The 19,878-nt window shown below is 50.4% G+C and overlaps 1 protein-coding gene across 1 annotated transcript in view; it reads left to right on the forward strand.

Moving 5' to 3' along the window:
- Positions 1-19,878, forward strand: part of Kiaa1549 (KIAA1549 ortholog) — a 108,787-nt gene that overhangs the window by 74,781 nt on the left and 14,128 nt on the right. Inside the window, exons 11-15 of the mRNA XM_051174674.1 lie at positions 3,593-3,789; positions 6,591-6,709; positions 14,628-14,833; positions 15,695-15,918; positions 17,001-17,154. Of these exons, the coding sequence (XP_051030631.1) occupies positions 3,593-3,789; positions 6,591-6,709; positions 14,628-14,833; positions 15,695-15,918; positions 17,001-17,154 (900 nt within the window). The remainder of the gene's footprint in view (positions 1-3,592; positions 3,790-6,590; positions 6,710-14,627; positions 14,834-15,694; positions 15,919-17,000; positions 17,155-19,878) is intronic.

The following is a 19,878-nucleotide window of genomic DNA, read 5'->3' on the forward strand; positions in this document are numbered from 1 at the left end:
AAGCACATTATTTATGCTAAGTCCAGATGTGTTACTCTGCAGCTAATCTGAATAAGTACAAAGGGACAGCAGCTAAGTGAGCAGAGAATGCTCGTGGGGGACGGACACTCACTGAGCAGGGACCCACTGGCTGAAAGGAACCATGGGCATTTCCTGCAGGACTGAGTAAAGGCTCAGCGAAGATCCTGGCCTGGTTCCATCATTTCCTCTTTTGATTTTAAGCTGGAATTCTGATCTTTTTTAAAGTAAATATGAAAATTTTTACTCTTTTTATCATTTGATGCAAAATAAAGACCTGGGCTCTAGGGCTAGAGATGGCTCAGTGGTCAAGGGCCCTGGCTGCTTTTTGTAGAGGACCCAGGTTTGGTTTTTAGTACCCACGCTGTGACTCAAAACCAACTGTAACCAGATCCAGGGAATCCAGTACACTGTTCGGGAGTTACAGGTCCTAGGCATGTACACAATACATGTACATACATTGAGGCAAGCATTCATGCATGTAAATACAAATTAAAAAAATAAAATCAAGGGCAAAAGGAAAAGACCCAGGCTCAGCCGGATATAGTAGTATACATTTTTAATCCTAGCATGTAGAAGACAAGGCAAGAAAATTGAAGTTCAGGGCTAGCCTGGGCTTTACTGCAAGATTTTGATTCAAGTAATAACTACAAAAAGCAAAGCTAAGACCTTGTGAACTTGGTACTTACAGGCTCTTGGTTTGTGGGGCATGGTGAGCTTGCAGCCAGGGGGCACTTCATGTTTCCAGAGCTGCCATGCAGCTCTTGAACACATTCCTTCTAAGCTGGGCAGGGCAGAGCACGGAGCCTGCACCTTCAGGATACCCCACGGCCTCCCTCTTTGCTTTGTTCTTCTGACTCTTGCAGGAGGGAGGTATCCAAAGACTGGTAGAGATGATGTTAAATAGAAAACCCTGCTCCTACTGTTTCTTCTGCAAAATGTGAGTTCACAGCATCCCAGTGGGAATTCTCCACTAAAGAAATGCCCAGGGGAGATGGCTCAGGGGTTAACACTGCTGTCTGCTCTTGCAGAGGACCTGAGTTTGGTTCCTACCACCGTGTGTCTGCTACCCAATCAGAGAGCCTGCGTTTGGTCCACAACATTCATGTCAAAAGCCAGGCACCAGCAGTGAGTGCTTGTAATCCCAGACCTGGGGAGGTAGACCACCAACCTAGCAGAATCTGAGATCCATGTGTGCTGTGGGAGACCCTGTCTTAAGAAAAACATGGTGGGGTGCTGGACAGAAGGCCTAATGGTTAAGAACACATGTTGCTCTTGCAGAGGACCTGGGTTCGGTTCCCAGCACCCACATGGTGGCTCACAGTCATCTGTAACTCCAATTCTAAGGAGTTTTCTTCCAACCTCGTGGATGCCATGCATGCATGTGGCACACACACACACACTCACACTCACACACACACACACACACACACACTTCTGGCCTCCACATGTATACACACACAGATGCTCACACACGCACATACATGTATTACACATGCATGAATGCACACAGGAGATTCATCTAAGATAGGGAAGGAGGAAGTAACCTCCAGGCTTACTGTGCTATGATAAAAAGGGTCTGATGTGCACGTTGAGTCGCTGTTATCTGGTGTCCTGAGGTTTCTGTTCTCTATATGGAGTAAGCAGGGCTTCTCTTCTGTGAGGGGTGTGGGAGAGGGGAGCCTCTGCTTCTAGGGAATGTTTGTCCACCCCCGAGGAGTTCAGGTGACCAGTTGAGGAGAGGCAGCTTGGATCTGTCTTACCCTGTGTGGTGTTCCTGAGTCCAGGGGTGCCTGGAACAGCAGCCTGCTCTAGTCAAGGAAGCTCATTTAATTAGAGAATGTGGCTGCCAGATGCTCTGCCTTTTGTTTCCAGGCAACTCTTTGTAAACTATCTTTACAGGTACCGTTCGTCTCCCTCTGCTGGCCTAAGTCATTATTGCAGGCTGCCTTCCCCCTTACCCATCCGATGCAGGAGACTTTAGTTCAGACCTAAGCCCACAATGTCATTTTTGAGGCGTAAATTATGGCATTATGACAACATCTTTTGCTCCTATTCGTGGTATATTGTGCGAACGTGCTCCTTAGGTGTGGGAGTACCCTTAGGCCTATGTGACAGGGTCAAGCAGCATTCCTTAATGAGCAGACCCTCTGGACGGCCTCTGTCTAGTTAATTAATTTTTATTTTCTGTGTGTATAAGTGATTTGCTCGCGTGTGTGTGTGTGTGTGTGTGTGTGTGTGTGTATACCCACATGTTCCTGGTGCCCACAGAAGTCAGAAGAGGGCATTGCATCCCTGGAACTGGAGTTACAGACGGTTGTGAGCTGCCATGTGTGCTGAGTAACGAACCCAGGTCCTCTGGAAGAGCACTGAGCCTGCCGGCCCATTTCCCCATGCCCTGAAGGTTGTATTTAAGGAAACTACAGTCTGTAGTGTTGTTAAAATGATGTCACCAGACATGGTACTCTGCATCTCCATGTCACAAGTGTCCTTTGTCCCATAGGCTCAGGGGCTAAGGCCTAGAGAAGGTGCCGCTCCCAGGGTCTGATTCTGGGGATGGTGCTGGGTGCGTTGGCGTCCCCAGAGAGACACTGTCCACCATTGAGTACAGGCTGTTTCTGAAGACTTCTCTGCTACAGACCACTCCATTCTAGAAATTTTATCCCTTTGGTTTCTGGGGCAGGGGAACTTCAAGTCCCAACCTGTTAGATGTTCCCTTAACCGAGGCTCTCCGTTCATGCCTGCATGCCACTGCATGGCTGTCAGCAGGGGCACCTCTCAGCCCGAACATCTCCTAAGCAATTGTCCTGTCTCTGCCCCCTGGAGCTGCTTTCCTTTCAGGCTTCTTCTGTCTTTCAAACTAATCCTGCTGAAACTTTGCTCCTTCGGGACACGCCCTAATGCCACCTCCATGTTGGGGATGCTCTTTGGTCTCCTTTGCCTGCCTGGCTTCTCCCTCCACTGATGTTTTCCTATTTTCTTTGCTGCTGGTTTGTCCTGATTTTGTGTGCATGTTGTCACTGGGTCCTTGTGCTTGGTCTACTTAGGTTTTTAGAAGTCTGCCTCTTTAGAAATAGAGCCTGGGTACCCAGAAGACGACCTTCAAAGCTGCCGTTCGGGACTATCCGAGTGGAGCCTGGCCTCTCTGTCCACCTCCTCGCCAAATTCTGCCCCTCTAGTGCAGCAAAAGTCATCTCTTCTAGGTCTCCATTGGTCTCACACTTTGATCTATGGCAGGCTCTTTGAAGCCTTTACAGTTCCCAAGGCCTGGATGGAGTGCCCTTCTATAAAGACATTCTATAAAGAATGTCTCACTTCACAGCTCTCTGGCAATGGAGCAGGTGACCTACCGGAATGGCTTTTGTATTGTCGTCTCGCTATTTAATCCTTGTATTCTTGTTTAATCTTTCATAAGCATCTGTGACGAGTTCCAAGTATAAACAGAACCTGGTGCCTGATCCGTTACGGAGATGTTTGTTGAATGGGGCGGGTGGCTTTGCTGGCCGTCTTGGGTCAGGGGGTCATGCTCCTCTGACCTCATGCTAGCTAACCACTTTGTCCCTGTATGTTTTAGCTGCAGATCCCCAGTGTCAAAGGGTTTGATTTTGCTAAGCAGCATCTGGGTCAGCACAATAAAGACGACATACTGATTATCCACGAGCCGGGACCACCGCCGGGGCCTGTGAAGGACCACACCACACCCTCCGAAAATGGGGACGTGCCGAGCCCAAAGCCAAAGATCCCTTCTAAGAACGTCCGCCACAGAGGAAGGTCAGTGTTGGGCTTTCTACATTGTTCTCTGTTGCAGAGCGTGTTTCCCGGTATCAGAGATGCCTGCAGCCTGGGAGACACACGCAAACCCCTTCTGCTGGGCTACCAGAGAGGCTGTGTGACCTCTTCCCCCAGCTTATTTGTGTTGGGTTTGTCCCCAGATTTGATGAGGGATCAGCCAGCTGGAAGTGTGCGTGTTCTGAGGCGAATGCCTTAGGCTTTGTGAAGGTAATGCAAGAGAGACTGTATGAAAACTGAGAGGCAGGGCCATCAAGATGATTGCTGCCAGGTGTGGTCACCCACCTCAACTCACACGATGGAAGGAGAGGACAGATCCCCACGAGCTGACCTCTGACCTCCACACAGGTGTTGTGCCACACGTTGCCCCTGCTCCCCAAATGGGTGTTTGTCAAAAACTAAGGTAAGAAAATGTAAAAGTCCACGGCCCACTGCACACAACCGTCGGTAGGCCGCCTGCGCCTGCTTGCTCTGCTGGCGGCTGGCTGTGACGTCTTGCTTTCTCCAGTTCCTTCTGTTGGCTGGTTTTTGTTTTTTGTTTTCCCCCAGCTGCCCATGCTGTGACCTTAGCACCTCACAGCTGCACACCCATCCCCTCCTTGCCCATTCCCAGTCCATGTCCAGGCCCTCGTGCCAAAGCAGAGCTTGTGGAGAACTGTGTATTAGTTTTCCATAGCACCAGGGAAGCCCTTGTTGCCCTCTGCCCGTGAGAAGAGCTAGAACAGTCCTGAAGAAGACAGCTGGGTCAGGGTTTGTCAGCTGACTTTAGTTCATGGCTTAGGCCCCTGGGGCTGCCCACTGTCAGCCTCTCCTTGAGATTCAGGATCCTGGCTTCTGATTGGCTGCCGGTAGCAAAGACACCCATGCCCATACCAACATTCAACGTCCAAACCGATGGCATCACTTCTGCTTGGGGGATCTGGTCTAGTGGAAGAATGTAACGGACGTTGGAGAGTGGTCCTTAGGAAAGAAAATGAATTATTCGGAGAGATGCTCTCGGCTTAATTATTCCCAGGCCTGGAGTGCAGCAAATCTTCAGAGGCGATTTAAGCTGTTAGTAACAGTCTTCAAAGATTTGCTTTCTCCCCAGGAGCCTCAGAGAAGCAACAGCTGACCCCTTCATCACCAGTGGTCTTTGGGGTAGACACAGGCGTCCATCTGGTCCGCTTTTCAGACTGGGGGTCAGAAGGCTTAGGGGGGGATACTGCTGATGCGAGTGGACATACTCATTGCTGTCACAATTCTTAGAGCAATTTGCCATGTGTGCGTGTGCGCGTGTGTGCGTGTGTGTGCGTGCGTGTGTGCGTGTGTGTGTGCGTGTGTGTGTGTGTGTGTGTGTGCGTGTGTGTGTGTGTGTGTGTGGCGCTCCACGTAATTAATGCAGGGAGGGTTGTAAGAGGGTGGTGTGGTTACAGCCAAACACTGAGTCATTTTGTTCGAGGGACTTGAGAGTTTCCGTGGCCCTTGGGTACTGAGGGATGACTGTGGAGGGAGTCCCCGAAGGGCACCAGAACGTATTAGCAATTCATGTTGTCACTGAAGCAGGAGTCAGTGAAGGCCAAGTGCTCACTGGTTGAGGCTATTCCCCGGCCTGGTGTGTTCCCTATCCTGGTGTGCTCCTCAGCCTGGTGTGCTCCCAGCCTGGTGTGCTCCCCGGCCTGGTGTGTTCCCAGCCTGGTGTGCTCCTCAGCCTGGTGTGCTCCCCAGCCTGGTGTGCTCCCCAGCCTGCTATATCCTAGTGCTCTGTTTCCTTTAATGTTCATGCATGGAGTCAGATCTCATTAGGGGTCATTGTTTCAAAGGTCTGGAGTTATTTGGAGTAACCCCAGAACTTCCCTGGCCTCCTAGGGTTCTCGGGTTCAGTTGATGCTAAACCAGGCCAAAAGCCCAGGTTCTTCTTTTTTAAGTTTTCCCCTCCCTCCTTCCCTTCCTCCCTCCCTCCCTCCCTTCACTTCCCTCCCTCCTTTCCTTCCTCTCTCCCTCCATCCCTCCCTACCTCCCTCCCTCCTTTCCTTCCTCCCTCCCTCCCTCCCTCTCCCTCCTTGGGTGTGTCTGTGTGTACATGTGGAGGTCAAGGGGCAATAATTGGGAGTCCATTCTTTTCTACCATGTAGGTCTCAGGAGATGAAGCACCTTTAACCGCTAAGCCATTCCACAGGCCATTGTTATTGCCATTATTATTATTTTTTAACTGGAATCTGTGCTGTAGATATTAAACTGTTAGGTCAGTGTTAAATTTGCTATGTGCATAGACAAGGCTATTCTGTGAGCTATCATGTGGGTGCCGGGGATTGAACCTGGGACTTCTGGAAGGACAGCCAGTGCTCTAACTGCTGAGCCGTGTCCCCGGCCCATAGGGCATTCTTTTTAAGAGTAACTTGTTCTTGTTTGTTTTCTCGTGGTGCTAAGGATTGAACCTGGGGCTTTTCAGATGCTGAGCTGTGTTCACAGCTCTGCAGGGCTGGAGCCCGGGTTCTTTTCCATCCAAGGTGTGAGACCCAGACTGCCTAGGGAATGGCCTAGGGCCAGGGGCTCAGCCTTGGGCCCCAGCAGCTCTGGGAACTTCCTCTCTCTAGCACTTAGTTTTCTAGCATTCGTTGAAATCCTGTTCAGTCAGCTAGTTAGCCATGCCAGTCCGCCCTCAGGACACGGTGACTGTGGCCATAGCGTGGTCCTTGAATTGTGGATTGTCTTTGGTGGAAGCCTGCTTCCAGTGAGTGAGACAATTAAAACCCTTCCGGGCCTCTCTTCTCTAATGTTTGCATTCTGCTTTGTGTCTGCAGAGTTTCTCCCTCCGATGCGGACTCTACAGTCAGCGAGGAGTCCAGCGAGAGGGATGCGGCGGGAGACAAGGCACCAGCCACTGCCCATGAGGAGAAGGCCCACAGAGCTCCGCAGAGTGGTCTGTCACTGCCCTTCCTTCCAGTGTTAACAGTTGTCATGGTCAGAGTCACACAGGGCAGAGGATACCCTACTGCAAACACTAAACTTAAAAAAAAATCGACAGCCGGGCCATGGTAGCTCACACCTTCAATCGCCGCACTCAGGAGGCAGAGGCAGGCAGATTCCCCCCCCCCCCATACACACACAGAGTTCAAGGCCAGCCTGGTCTACAAAGCAAGTTCCAGGACAGCCAGGGCTACACAGAGAAACCCTGTCTCGAAAAACAAACCAAACAACAAGCAAATCTATAAAAATGGAATTCACATCACTCTTGTTGAATTTCTCAGTTTTGAACTCTGTGTGGGTATCGGCTTCGAGGGAAGGCAGAGGGTAGAGACTAGGGGTCCACTGAGTTGTGACGTAAGCTAGCAGGTCATTCTAACTTAGGGTCGAGCTGATTCCCTGCCTGAAGGATAAGGAGAACTCAATGGAAGCTGTAGTCCTAAAACTGCCTCAAGGACAGTGCCCTTTTTAGGAACCAGTTTGAAGTCACAGCTGTCACCATTGGGAAGATGCCTATCTGTGACAGGTCCATACCCATCTCATGTGGCGCCATTTCTAGATGGTTCTTCCAGCAGGTACTTGGGTATAATCAGGTGGCTCAACCTCTTTGCAGGCCAGGCACAAAACCAAGGTTACCCCCACTTTAAATTTCATTGCTGTGATCTAGTAACTTAAACCAAAACAAAAGCACCTATGCCCATAGGCCTCCCTTGCCTTGGTGATAGTTCTTGGGGTGATGGCAAAGCAGCCCAGCCCTACCTGGAAACCTGCGTCTTCTGATTCTACCACCTGACTGGTGAGATGGCAGACATGCCCGCCATGCCTGGTCAGCTGCGTGGCTTCATATTTATTTATTTACTTATTTATTGTGTGTGTATGTGTTTGGGCTCACATGTGCCGTGCCGCACTTGTGAAGGTCAGAGGAGAGTTTGTGGGAGCCTTTTCCTTCTAACACGTGGGTCCTGGGAACTGAACTCTGGTTGTCCGGCCTGGTGGCGAGCACCGTTACCTGCTGAGCCATCCTGGCCTGGGCCCCACTCTTGGCGAGTTGGTGGGGGCTTTGCTTTTTATCTCAGGATCGTGTCTCAGTAGTTCAGGGACGTGGGGTTAATAATGAATGGTTTTTGTATTTGCTGTTTGGAGACTTTTGGGTCTCACCATGTAGTAGCTGGGGCTGGCCTGGCTCACTATGTAGATCAGGCTGATCTCAGTGTCTGCCTGCCTGTGCCAAGTGGAATTAAAGGGAGACGCCACCAGCTACGCTTACTTTAAAACGTTTCTTGCTTGGCTTTGAGGGGTTTTTTGTTTTGTTTTGTGTGTTTGAGTGTTCTGCCTGCATGCTGCTTGTATGTGTACATTACCCTAACCCTAACACTAACCCCTAACCTAATCCTAACCCTAACCATGGTGGGCAAAAGATAACATTGGATTTCCGGGAACGAGAATTTTGCACGGTTGTGACCCACGGTGTGGGTGCTGGGAACTGAACCCAGGTCTCTGCTCTGAACAGAGCCGTCTCTGCAGCCCCATGCTCACTTGTGAGATTACACTTCTCTGTTTGAAAATACAGCACAGATCGAACGACATTCTATAAACGAGGAGACTCTGGACCAAAGACCAAGGGCCTCCTATGCCCCAGGCCCCCACCCCCAAGGCCTTGCAGGGTCCCTGCCCTGTGCGCCTGTCCCTCACCCTTGCCATTCCTCCCCGCTGGGTCTTTTGTGACTTTGAGGAAATACCCACATAAGAGTAAGGGAAAAGGTTTTCCCTCGGGATCCAGTTTCACAAAATCTTAGAGCTTATTTGACACCATGGTAACAGGTGCTGTGTTTCAGATATGGCTGAGTTAAAATCTCATTTCCAGTCTGGGAAAGAAATAATTGAAAAAGAGAGAAGAGCCCTAGCCCTCCTCTGGTTACCTTTTGCCTTTGCTTAGTGCCCTCCCCTACCCCTTCTGACATTAGCTCTTTGCTTAGTGTCCTCCCCTACGCTCGGGCGGCTGTGCTGTGAAGGGAGCACACCCAAGCAGCCCTGTGCCTGCCTTCAGAAGTCAGGTAGTGAGCATCCGGCAATGGGCCGAGAGCCCCAGCCTGTGGGAGTGCCTCAAGCTCCGGGGCTGCTGCCGTAAAGGAAGCGTGGTTGCTGGTGACGCCAGAACCTGTAAGGTAATAGCAGCCCCAGAAGCTCCCACCTTCTTAAAAGGTGCCATAAGACAGCTTTGGGGCTGACATAAGGTATTTTAGTTTTTGCGTGGAGCTTCATTAAATTATATATATATGTGTATATACATATACATATATATATAGATAGATATAGATATGAGAGAGAGAGAGAGCACGTATGTGCAGGACGAGTGCTCTCCACTGAGTAGCAGCACTTTCAGGGTCCCCTTTGGAGACAGTGGCTTCCATGTAGCCCAGGCTGGACCGCAAGCTCTCTTTGAGTTCTGGGAAGACAAGTGTTTTCCCCCTGCTCCTGGTTGTTTCTGAAAATTCGAGCAGAGATCCACTTTCTGCCGAATGTCGTGTGAGTGGGGGAGGAGGTTGGGGAGAGCCGCCAGGATTGCCTTTGGATCAGTGTCTCCTGTCACGGCTGTATGTGGCCGTAGCCGGGCTTCAGGGTCTCCAGCCCACCCCTTTCCGTCCCGCTCTTGCAACAGAAATCCACAGAAGACGGCTGCTTGTGTTTTGCTAATTTGGAACTTGACCCCGTTCCCTGGCCTCCCGTTTGGAAGGTGCAGCCCTTGTGTCCGTCTCTGAGACCCGCAGAGGTAACTGGCTCACAGGGTTCCATGGTCTCGGCCACTGTAGTTAGGGCGAGCCACCTCTGTTCCCACTGTCCTCCCTGAAGAGAATGTGAAGAGGGGCGGAAGTGGATGGAGGGGGTGCGTCAGGCTCAGGGTGTCTTCCCCGTGGCCCTAACCCCTGCTTGTCCTCAGAAACACGCCTACCCGAAGGGGACAGCCAAGTGCTCTTTTGTGGGGTGGGCTGGCTAAGACGCAGTCTCCCTGCATAGCTCTGAGTGTGTAGCCCTGGCTGGCCTGGATCTCACTGTGTAGACTGGGTTGGTCTTGAACCCCCAGAGATCCTCTTGGTCTGCCTCCTGGGTGCTTGTATCAAAGTGTGTGCTGCCCCCTGCCCCCCAGTGCTGTCTTGCTGTGCGTGCGTGTGTGTGATTCTCAAGTTGTTAGAACCTCATCAGCGTGAACTTCTCCAGCTCCAGGTGCTAGGGTTTCTCATGGGAACTGACTGGCGTTTGTTTTGGCATCTGGTGAGGTCTTCGCCCAGTGAACACATTGTTTCAACCTGATTAGCCACGTACATGGAGCCCGGACGGCTCATTTCTGAATGAGATCATTGAGCCTACTTCTCAACTTCTCACTAAGGCAATTCCCAGAGGCCTCTTCAAGGAAGAATACTGTAAACTGAGGCATGGTGACTGCCATCAGCTAGTCATGATTCGGGGTTCCTCCTGAGCGTTCGGAATGTGCTTGGCAGCTGGCGGAGCGTTGAGAAAGAGGCTCGGTGATCTCAGTCTCATAGGGTGTGGCTGGGGTGGGGGAGGCCACCAAATTTAGGGATGGTGTGGATTAATTATGTTTATCTGTGAATGGTGAAATACTTTTAAAAAACAAGTTTGATTTATTTCTTTATTTATTTATTTTATGTGCGTTGGTATTTTGCCTGTGTGTGTGTCTGTGTGAGGGAGTCAGGCCTCCTGGAACTGGAGTTAGAGACAGTTGTGGGCTGCCATGTGGGTGATGGGAATTGAACCCAGGTCCTCTGGAAGAGCAGCCCGTGGTCTTGAAACCGTTGAGCCATCTCTCCAGCCCTGAAACACTTTCTTAAACTAGTCTTCCATCAAAGCATTTTAGGAAAGCTCTCTCTTCTGTCCTTGTGTGGCTGATTTTGTTCTGTATAATCCTGTATTGCCTCTCTTGGAGTCTTAAATGGCAGCAACTCATTTTTTCCTTTCATTTTAAATTATCTATTTAATTATTTTAACATACACTCACAATATGATTTTTAAGACATTGTTAATTTTATGTGTATGAGTGTTTTGCGGGCAAGTGCATGTGCACCACATGTGTCCCTGATGCCTGAGGGAGCCAGAAGAGGGCGTCAGATGCCTGGAACCGGGCTCACAGTGGTTGGGAGCTGCGTGTGGTTAGGCGCTGGGGACTTGAACCTGGGGACTTTGCAAGAACAACAGCTGCTCTCCCGACGTTATATATTGCTGCATGGTGGTGGCGGTGGTGGCTCACACCCTTAATCCCAGCACTCAGGAGACAGAGGTAGGAGGACCTCTGTGAGTTCGAGGCCAGCCTCGTCTACAGAGTGAGTTCCAAGACAGCCAGGGCTGTTAACACAGTGAAACCCTGTCTTGAAAAAACCAAAGGCAAGGAAACAAAAAGTGTATATATGTTATGTTATAGATGGTGAGATCAAGTTATTCAGTATATGAGACAGTCATCGCCTCGTTTTTAATGTGAGTGTTGAAGAGTCATTCACATTTCTTTACTGTGTGTGTTTGTTGTACATGTGGTGTGCACACATGCACCAGCCACAGTGCACACAGGTGTGTAGGAGGACAGATTACGGAAGTCAGTGCTCTCCGGGCCTCAAGCTCTGCTCCGGCTTGGCAGCAAGCCTCCACCTGCTGAGCCCTCTCGTCAGCCATTTCTTGTCTGTATTTAAATAGATAATGTATCATTTATTACAGTCATCAGGTAGAAGATGGATTTCTCGAATGTGCAGTGTAATTTATAATGTTACTTTTAAAAAAGAACATTGAAAGAGAAAGGCATTTTAATCCAAAGTCCCTATTGCCTTAGGACTGGATTCCTCACATCTTCTAAACACCTACTAAGCTTCCCATGGTTGTTATTACCTAAATAATATTTTTAAAATTGCACAGTATATAGCATAGTACAGATTACAATTTGATGCAAAATGTCAGGCATTTTGAAGGGCTGGGCCCTGGACAAGACAAGAGCCAGGGATTTCTTTTCCTTTCCTGCCTTTACCTAGCAGTTTGGCAGAGAAACCTGAGTTCTGGACATTCCTTGCCTTGAAGGTTGTAGCTGGCAAGGCTCTGTGACCTTGACTGAGAGGGCAGAGGGGAGCCCAGACACTGTCTGAAGTTCAGGTGGGAACCAGGGGAGATGATGGCCCGGGGAGCTCCCCACCCCAGCCTTTAGCCCCAAAGGCAACCGACACTCGGCCACCCTGGGGGAGAGTGGGCTGATGTTCCTTAGAACCTCAGGTCAGCAAGGTCCCACAGCTTGAGTAGCTGCTGCTGGTTGAATGGAGTTGTCTGGCTGGGCTTGCGGTTTGGGTCATCCAGCCCTCTCTAAGTCTAGGCTGGAAAGAAAGCCCAAGAATATCAGGATGTCTGCTGTCTGGGAGACGACTCGTTGGGAGATGTACACGCCGTTTCTAGTCCCTTGGGATCACATACACACAGTCAAAGCAGGAGAAAGCCAGAACTTACCAGCCGCTGTTGGCGGTTTACTTTAAAACAGGGTCTGGGCGTGTCCACACCAACTGGCTAAGGGAGAGAAAGGGTACTAGCTGTTCTCTGACCGGCTGATCTTCCCATCTTCTCACCCTATACCTCCCTCCCTCTCTCCCTCTCTCTCTCCCTCCCTCCCCCTCCCTTCCTCCCTCCCTCCCTCCCTCCCTCCCTCTCTCTCTCCCTTCCTCCCCCCTCCCTCCCTCCCTCTTTGTTTTTGTTTGTTTTTTTCAAGACAGGGTTTCTCCGTGTTGCACTGTCCCGGAACTCGCCCTGTAGACCAGGCTGGCCTCACACTCAGAGATCCCCCTGCCTCTGCTGGGATTAAAGGCGAGCGCCACCACCTCCTGGCTTTCTTTCTTTATCTTGCGTAGTTTGGTGCTTTACGTGCATACACGGCACGGCACGCGTCTGTGCCTGGTGACTGAGGGGCAGAAAAGGGCAGCAGATCACCCCGGTCTGGGATAAGTGTCACGCGCCACCGTGTGGTGCGGGGACGGACGGAAGCTGGGATGGACGGAAGCTGGAGCAGCCGGTGCTCTTGCCCCCCCCCCCCCGGGCTTCTTCCCAGCTCCCTGTTCCCCTTTTAAATTTGGCTGGGGTTATTTCTAGTACATATAATATTCACTAGAGAAATTCCTCATTGCTGAAGATGAGAAACTGGAGAAAGTCAGTCATTATATAAGACACTGTCTCTGTGTGTGAGTGTGTGAGTGCGTGTCTGTGTGTGTGTGATGTGTGTGTGCACGCATGCATGTGTGTGAGTGTGTGTGTGTGCGTGCATGTGTGAGTGCATGTCTGTGTGTGTGTGATGCGTGTGTGCACACGCGCATGTGTGTGAGTGTGTGTGTGTGTGTGATTGAAATGGGGTCTCACCCTACCTAGTCTGTATCACACTGTCTATACCAGGCTGGCATAGATATTCGCCTGCTGCTGTCCCCTGAGTGTTGGGATTAAAGGTGTGCACCAAAGTGGAAGGTTTGTCCATTTTTTTGAGTGTATAAATTTCTTCATTTTCATAGGCCTGATTACTTCTTCAGAAGTCCTGTAGTAAGATGTAATAACATGAAGCTGGCTGCCTTTTTACTCTTAAGTGCCCTCTTCAAAGTGGAACTGACTCCTTTTAAGGGTGAACTTTTCTTCTAATGCTTCCTCAGCTTTTCTTTCTACACCAGGAGCGAAAAGCCTGAATCCTTCACAGATAATTTGGTGTCCTCCCATGTGGCTCTAGATGCTTGTCTTTTGACCCATCCCCCTCAAGTCAGCCCGTGCATTTCCATGGTGCCCGTCCTCAACCAACAGCTATAGATCAAATATATATATGTTTTAAGTTACATGTATGTTACGTGTGTGTAACCTTTCTTGTCCTGTGTTCTGTAAATGTTAAAGTAACATTAACGTGGCATCGACATTGTGTTGACAATAAGATGTAATGTAGCAGCGATCTGAAGCTCACAGGACAGTGTGCTTGGGTTGTGTGTGCAGGCGGATACTGCAGTTTGTTAGCGGAGGCTGAGTCCAGTTGATGGGCTCTGGTACCTCCAGGGTCCTGGAACCGATCACCACCCATGTGGAGGAAGCCATCATAGCGATGCTTTCTTAGCTGATTGCGACCACGCTTGAGAGTGCCCAGAGGTAGTGGAAGCTCACAGCTTACGCAAATAATTTTTGAGAAGATTCTACAGATTGCTCATTGCCTCACTGAGCGTCGGACTCCTGTCCTTTTCTTTTTCCCTTTTCAAACAGGCTCATGGAGTCCAGGCTAGCCTAGAATTCGCTGGAGATGACCTTGGAGCTCTGCTCCTCCGGGCCCCACCTTCTGAGTGCTAGGATTGCAGGCATACACCAGCATGCCCAGCTCAAATGTTTTATATTTTGTTTTGTGGTTCTGGACACTGGACCCAGGCCCTGAAGCCTGCTGGGAAGCATTCTTCTCAAATGAACCTTACTTTCCTTTATGACGATTTTTAACTACATGTAAAAAACAAAAACACCAAAAACCAAAACAGTTGAGTGATCTTTGACACAGAGTATCACATCTTTCCTAAAAGCATTTGTAATTTTATTAAGTGTGTGTGTGTGTGTGTGTGTGTGTGTGTGTGTGTGTGTGTGTATGTATTTTGAGACAGGTTTTTTTCTGTCCAGTTTTGGAACCTGTCCTGGAACTCACTCTGTAGACCAGGCTGGCCTCGAACTCACAGAGATCTGCCTCCCGAGTGCTGGGATTAAAGGAGAATGCCACCACCGTCCGCCTTTTCGTTTGTAATTTCTAATGAAGCCAAAAGCGATAACTTTACAACAGAGCATGGGCAGTGAACTGGAGATTCTGGTTGTTGGTCACGTGTCCCCTTCTGTTCCAGGTGGCCCCCTGCCCAGTTCAGGCAAGGAGCAGCATTCCTCGGCCTCCATCTTTGAGCATGTTGACAGGATTTCCCGAACCTCAGAGGCCAGCCGGAGGGTCCCCAGTAAGATCCAGCTTATTGCCATGCAGCCCATCCCAGCTCCCCCAGGGCAACGCCCCGTTGTGGCTGACCGAGTGGCAGAAACCAACAAAATCAACAAGGAGGTATTTGATGTTAATGAATGGGAACTGAGAAAGCTCACGTCCTGATTCGGTCAGTGCTAGAACAGTGAGTGAAAGGCCCAGTATCAGACAGTTGCTCAGGGCAGACATCGCTGTACCTACTTCAGAACGCTAGGAGCTGGGTGTGCTGACTTAGGCTGAGACAGAGGGCTCACTCTGGGGCTGCACAGCTCAGGCGACACTGAAAGACCCCGTCTCCGAACCAGAAAACAAAGCAAGCAAGAAATCACACACACACACACACACACACACACACACACACTTTTATTTTTTAATGTTTTATTCTATGAAAATGTGGAACACACCCCACTCTCCCCAGACCCCCTAACCTATCTCCCTCCCAACTTCATGTCCTCACATCATCACCATTATTAATAATAAGCCCCATCCACTGGGCGTGGGCAACCTAGCAGTGGCCACACCCTTGAAGATAAAGTGACTCTTTGTCACCAACTCCCTCCTGAGGCCTCTGGAGACCTCCGGACACTTGATTCTTTTTAACCTCCAGCATCAGTTAGGGCTGGTGATTGACTCTGACAGGATTAGCAGGAGGGTGTTAAAGCAGCAACCCCAGAGGCGCTGCTCTCTGCCTCAGCCGCCCCTGGCTTAGCCTTCCCTAAGCTAGTGACCCTCAGGGAGTGGATGGCTGGCCCTCTGCCCCTCCGTGGTGTAGGCGGTGTCCATTGTCTGCCGCCTCCATGGGTGCCTCCGTCAAGCCTACAGAGCGAGTGCAGAGTTGGGCAAAGGGGAGATGTTTCTAGAAGGGCTTTTTGGATGAAGTGTCCCGGAAACCTGAGCAAACACCCTGAGCGATTGTCCTTGCTGCCCGTCGCCTGCACATAGATCCAATCGGCGTTGCGCCACAAATCTGAGATCGAGCATCACCGCAACAAGATCCGCCTGCGTGCCAAGCGCCGAGGCCACTACGAGTTCCCGGTGGTGGATGACCTGTCCTCTGGTGACACCAAGGAGCGACATCGGGTTTACCGCAGGGCACAAATGCAGATTGACAAGATCCTGGACCCCGCAGCCAGTGTGCCCTCTGTGTTCATAGAGCCCAGGAAGAGGTGGGCTGGGGCCCCAGGGTGGTCAGGCACACTAGACACGGGGCAGGGTGGAGACCGGGCCTACCCTGGTCGTACCCAAGTGACAGCGTGAGGCAGTGACTGATGAGGCCCCTGTAGCAGTGTAGGAGGTATGGAGAAGTGGGCGGGGCTGGCTCCTGGGGAGGGAAGGAACTGGGGGGGGGGTCCTCGTCTCCACACCGCAGCGCTAGCCCAGATGGCTTCCTCTGTCTGGCGAAACTGCCTTCTCTTTATACAGCCGACCCCTCTACCCCACTTAGCTCTTCCCATCCCCCCCTTCTTACCCCTCACCTCTTGTCACCTAGATAGTCACAAGGTAATGTGGCAGGTCACCATGTTTGTTTCCTCGCCGCCTCCTACAGCCTTCGGTCCCGCCCCCCCCCCCCATCCGTATGTGTCCAGGGTTCAGAGCCGTAGCCGCTCTTCCAGAGGTCCCAGGTTTGATCCCCCAGAACTTCCATGGGGCCTCACAACCCTTTTCAGCTCCAGACCCAGGGAACCCAATGCTTTTCTCTGGTAGGCAAAACACCTGCAATCTAAGAAATAAATACAGTATTAAGCTTGTCTTCCTATGTCCAAACCTGCCCCTGGAGCAGGTGGGCCTTCCTCTATTTCGGTTCTGCCCGTGGCCCCCACACGGAGCTGTGACTACCGTGGATGGCCCTCTGATCTTGCCCCCAGATTTATCTGCAGCCATTTCTGGCCCTCTGCCTGCGGGGCTGGCAACTTCCTAGGCTCTTCTCATGTCCCTCCTCACCTCAGATCTGCTCCCCATTCAGGTCACCTGTGGGGTGTTAATAGCGCTCAGCTGGACCTGCCACTTTTTGACGGGCTATGTCACTAAGTAATGTCCTGGGTACAGACTGCTCTGCTGTCTGTTAGTTCGGTCTGGTCCATAGGGCCCAGACTGTGGCTGTCACTTTGTCAGTGTCCCTGGAACTTTTCCTACAGATGCCAGCCCATCACAGGCATTCAGAAAACATTCCGTGTTAGTTGACAAGCCAGCGACTAACAGGTTTATTTCCTGTGAAGATAATTTCTGTTTTTTTTTTTTTTCCTATCAGCTCCCGGATAAAACGTTCTCCTAAGCCACGCCGGAAACACCAGGTCAACGGCTGTCCCACTGATGCTGAGAAGGACAGACTCATCACTACAGACAGTGATGGCACATACAAGCGGCCCCCGGGCGTGCACAACTCTGCCTACATTGGATGCCCTGTGCGTAATCCCGAACCCTGGGGGGCGGGGTGGGAGCTGCGAGGAGGGTACCTGCTCTGTGCTGGGTTCTGCTCTGTGCACACTGACTGCCAGGGTCAGCAGGCCGTGCGGCACACAGGGTACACAAGTCACGTCAGCCCAGGAACTGCTGGGTGATACCTCTGAAACCGTTGCTTTCCTCTCTGTGTTGACCGGTCTCTGCTCTCAGAATGGGAGCTGCTTGAGGTTAATTGGAAGGACAGGAGTGTCCAGGTTTTCTCTCTCTGCTTTGGTGGTTGTTTGAGGGTTTTTTGGGGGAGATTTCCTCTTTTATCTGCACACCCCCCCCCCACACTCTCATAGAGTAAATCACTCTGTTGAGTCTCCTTTATCCAGAATGCCGGGCCCACACTGCTGCAGATACTGGATATGTTAGAATGTGCATGCAAACAGTTGAGCATCCCGATAGGAAAGTCTACAGCTTGAAACGTTCAAAATCCCCAACTAAGCATCGCATCAGAGCTCAGGAAGTTTCTGACTAGAGATTAGGGATGCCAGCCGTATACATACATGCATGCATGCATGTATAATTTTCATGGAAAAAGAGCCCAGTGGAGTCAAACAATAAAAATGGAAATGGACAGAGACAGTGAAAGCCAGGCTGACATTGATACATTGTGACATACACACACAGACTCCATTCAAGAGAAGATGCCCTGGGAAAAGGAGGGAGAGTCCAAGGGACACAGCTCCCTGGCGGCAGGCGGAGCATAAAGGACTCAGCCCTACTGTGCAGAGTGACCTTGGCAACAAGCATGTCCCTAGAGAAGGCACCGCATCAGACACGATCGCTTGGTAGCTCTTATTTGAAGTTTCCATTTTCCCCCCTATATGACATGTAGCTAATATGAAAAAAATGTTCAAACCATGTATATAAGTGTGCCAAGCACCTTACTGATGTGGGGCTGTAGTTTAATTTTGTCGAGATGGCCTGGAAGAAGCAGGTTCTTCTTTGCGAGCTTAATGGGTTCTGAAGCCCGGCTGTGACCTTTATAACCCGCTCAGCTCATGAGGGTTCTTGAGAGCTAGACCTGCTAATTATAGATGCCGCTATAGAGTGAAGGAATCAAGTAGTTCCCCTCCTCTCTCTGAATGCAGTGCTCCCTGGCTGGGGAGGAATCCCCTACACATGCATGCACACACACACACACACACACACACAGCTTTACCTGGGAGGAATCCCTTACACAAACACTCTCACACATACACGCACACACATATACACACATATATACACACTCTCTCTCATACACACACATAATACGCTCTCTCACACATGTATGCACACATTCTCTCACACACTCACACGCACACATGCATGCAGATACACACGCACACACGTACATACACGCACATGCACACACGCCACATGCACACACACACACACATGCACGCAGATACACACACACACATGCCACATGCACACACATGCACACACACACACTCTCTCTCACACACATACACACACACACACACACACACACACACACACAGGCCTTCCGCACAGTCACCCAGTGCTTTTGTGGAACTCGTCATAGAAGAAGAAACAACGTTCCTTTCTCTTCCCCCACCACTTTTCCTGCCCAGCCTGGGCTCGTCCTCCCCGAGGAGCCTGCACGAGACCCTTGTTTTCCAGCCCCCGTGAGTTCTGTCCTCCTGTTGAATTATGTGTAGGGAGTGTTTTTTTTCTTCATTCTTTTTCATCGATGACCAAATGTCAGGCTTTCCTTGTGGTGTCCTGGACCCTCCTTCTGGGTTTAACTTAATTTGAGGGAATAAAATCTTGCAATGTTGTCCAGGACTAGCTTCAAAATCTTCCGATGCTGGGACTACAGGCAGATGCCATGGTGCTTGGACCTTACACAGTTTTCTCCATTTTCGTCTTACACGGGAAGTGCAGGCTTCCTCCAAGAGTTGGTGGGAAGAGCTTTCCTGGAACCGCCTTGGACTTTGTCTCTGGGGCTGCCTTTTCAAAGATTCAGAAAGTAATTAACTTTTGACTCTGCCTGAAATTCTGGGATGCGTGTTTCGAAAATAATGCCTTTCTCAGAATTCACCTTTTCCTAGCTAGACGTTTACCTTCGAGGGCATATGTATACTACATAGTTTTAAATTACCTGGAATTTTCCACTTTTTCTCTTAAAGTAAGTTCTCCTTGAGGGCTGTCCTCAGATCCTCAACCCCTTCTAGCCAGCCTGCACTTTAGTTTGGGCCTGGACGACTCCTGTCCTTGGGCCACATCCAGCCTGCCGCTGTGGGGTCAGCACTGGCCTTTTTGTAAGGTAACCACACCCTTGCTTGCATGCTGTCTTTGGCAGCTTTCCGAGTTGCATTGTGACAGGCTTTTATGACTTGCAGAACCTAAAATATTTATTGTCTGGCTCTTGACTAAAAGCTTTTGTTGGCGCCAGGCCTGCTGGTACCCATCCACAGTCCCAGCTGCGGCCAGGCGCTTGCTTGAGCCCAGGATTTTGGAGTTAGAGAGATCCTATCTCATTAAAACAACAACAGCAACAAAACACTACAAGTTTGGTGACCCCTAATGTCATTTAGTGTCCAAACCAGATGCTCTTGGAAGAGAAAGGAAGCGTTGTTATTAACAATTAAACCAGGGCAGCAGGCACAAACCTAAACCAGGATGTGAGGCTGCACTCTTAAGAGCCCACTAAAGGCATTAACCGTGAT

This window comes from Phodopus roborovskii, unplaced genomic scaffold (genome assembly GCF_943737965.1).
Source record: "Phodopus roborovskii unplaced genomic scaffold, PHOROB, whole genome shotgun sequence".
In the NCBI taxonomy this organism is placed as follows: Eukaryota; Metazoa; Chordata; class Mammalia; order Rodentia; family Cricetidae; genus Phodopus; species Phodopus roborovskii.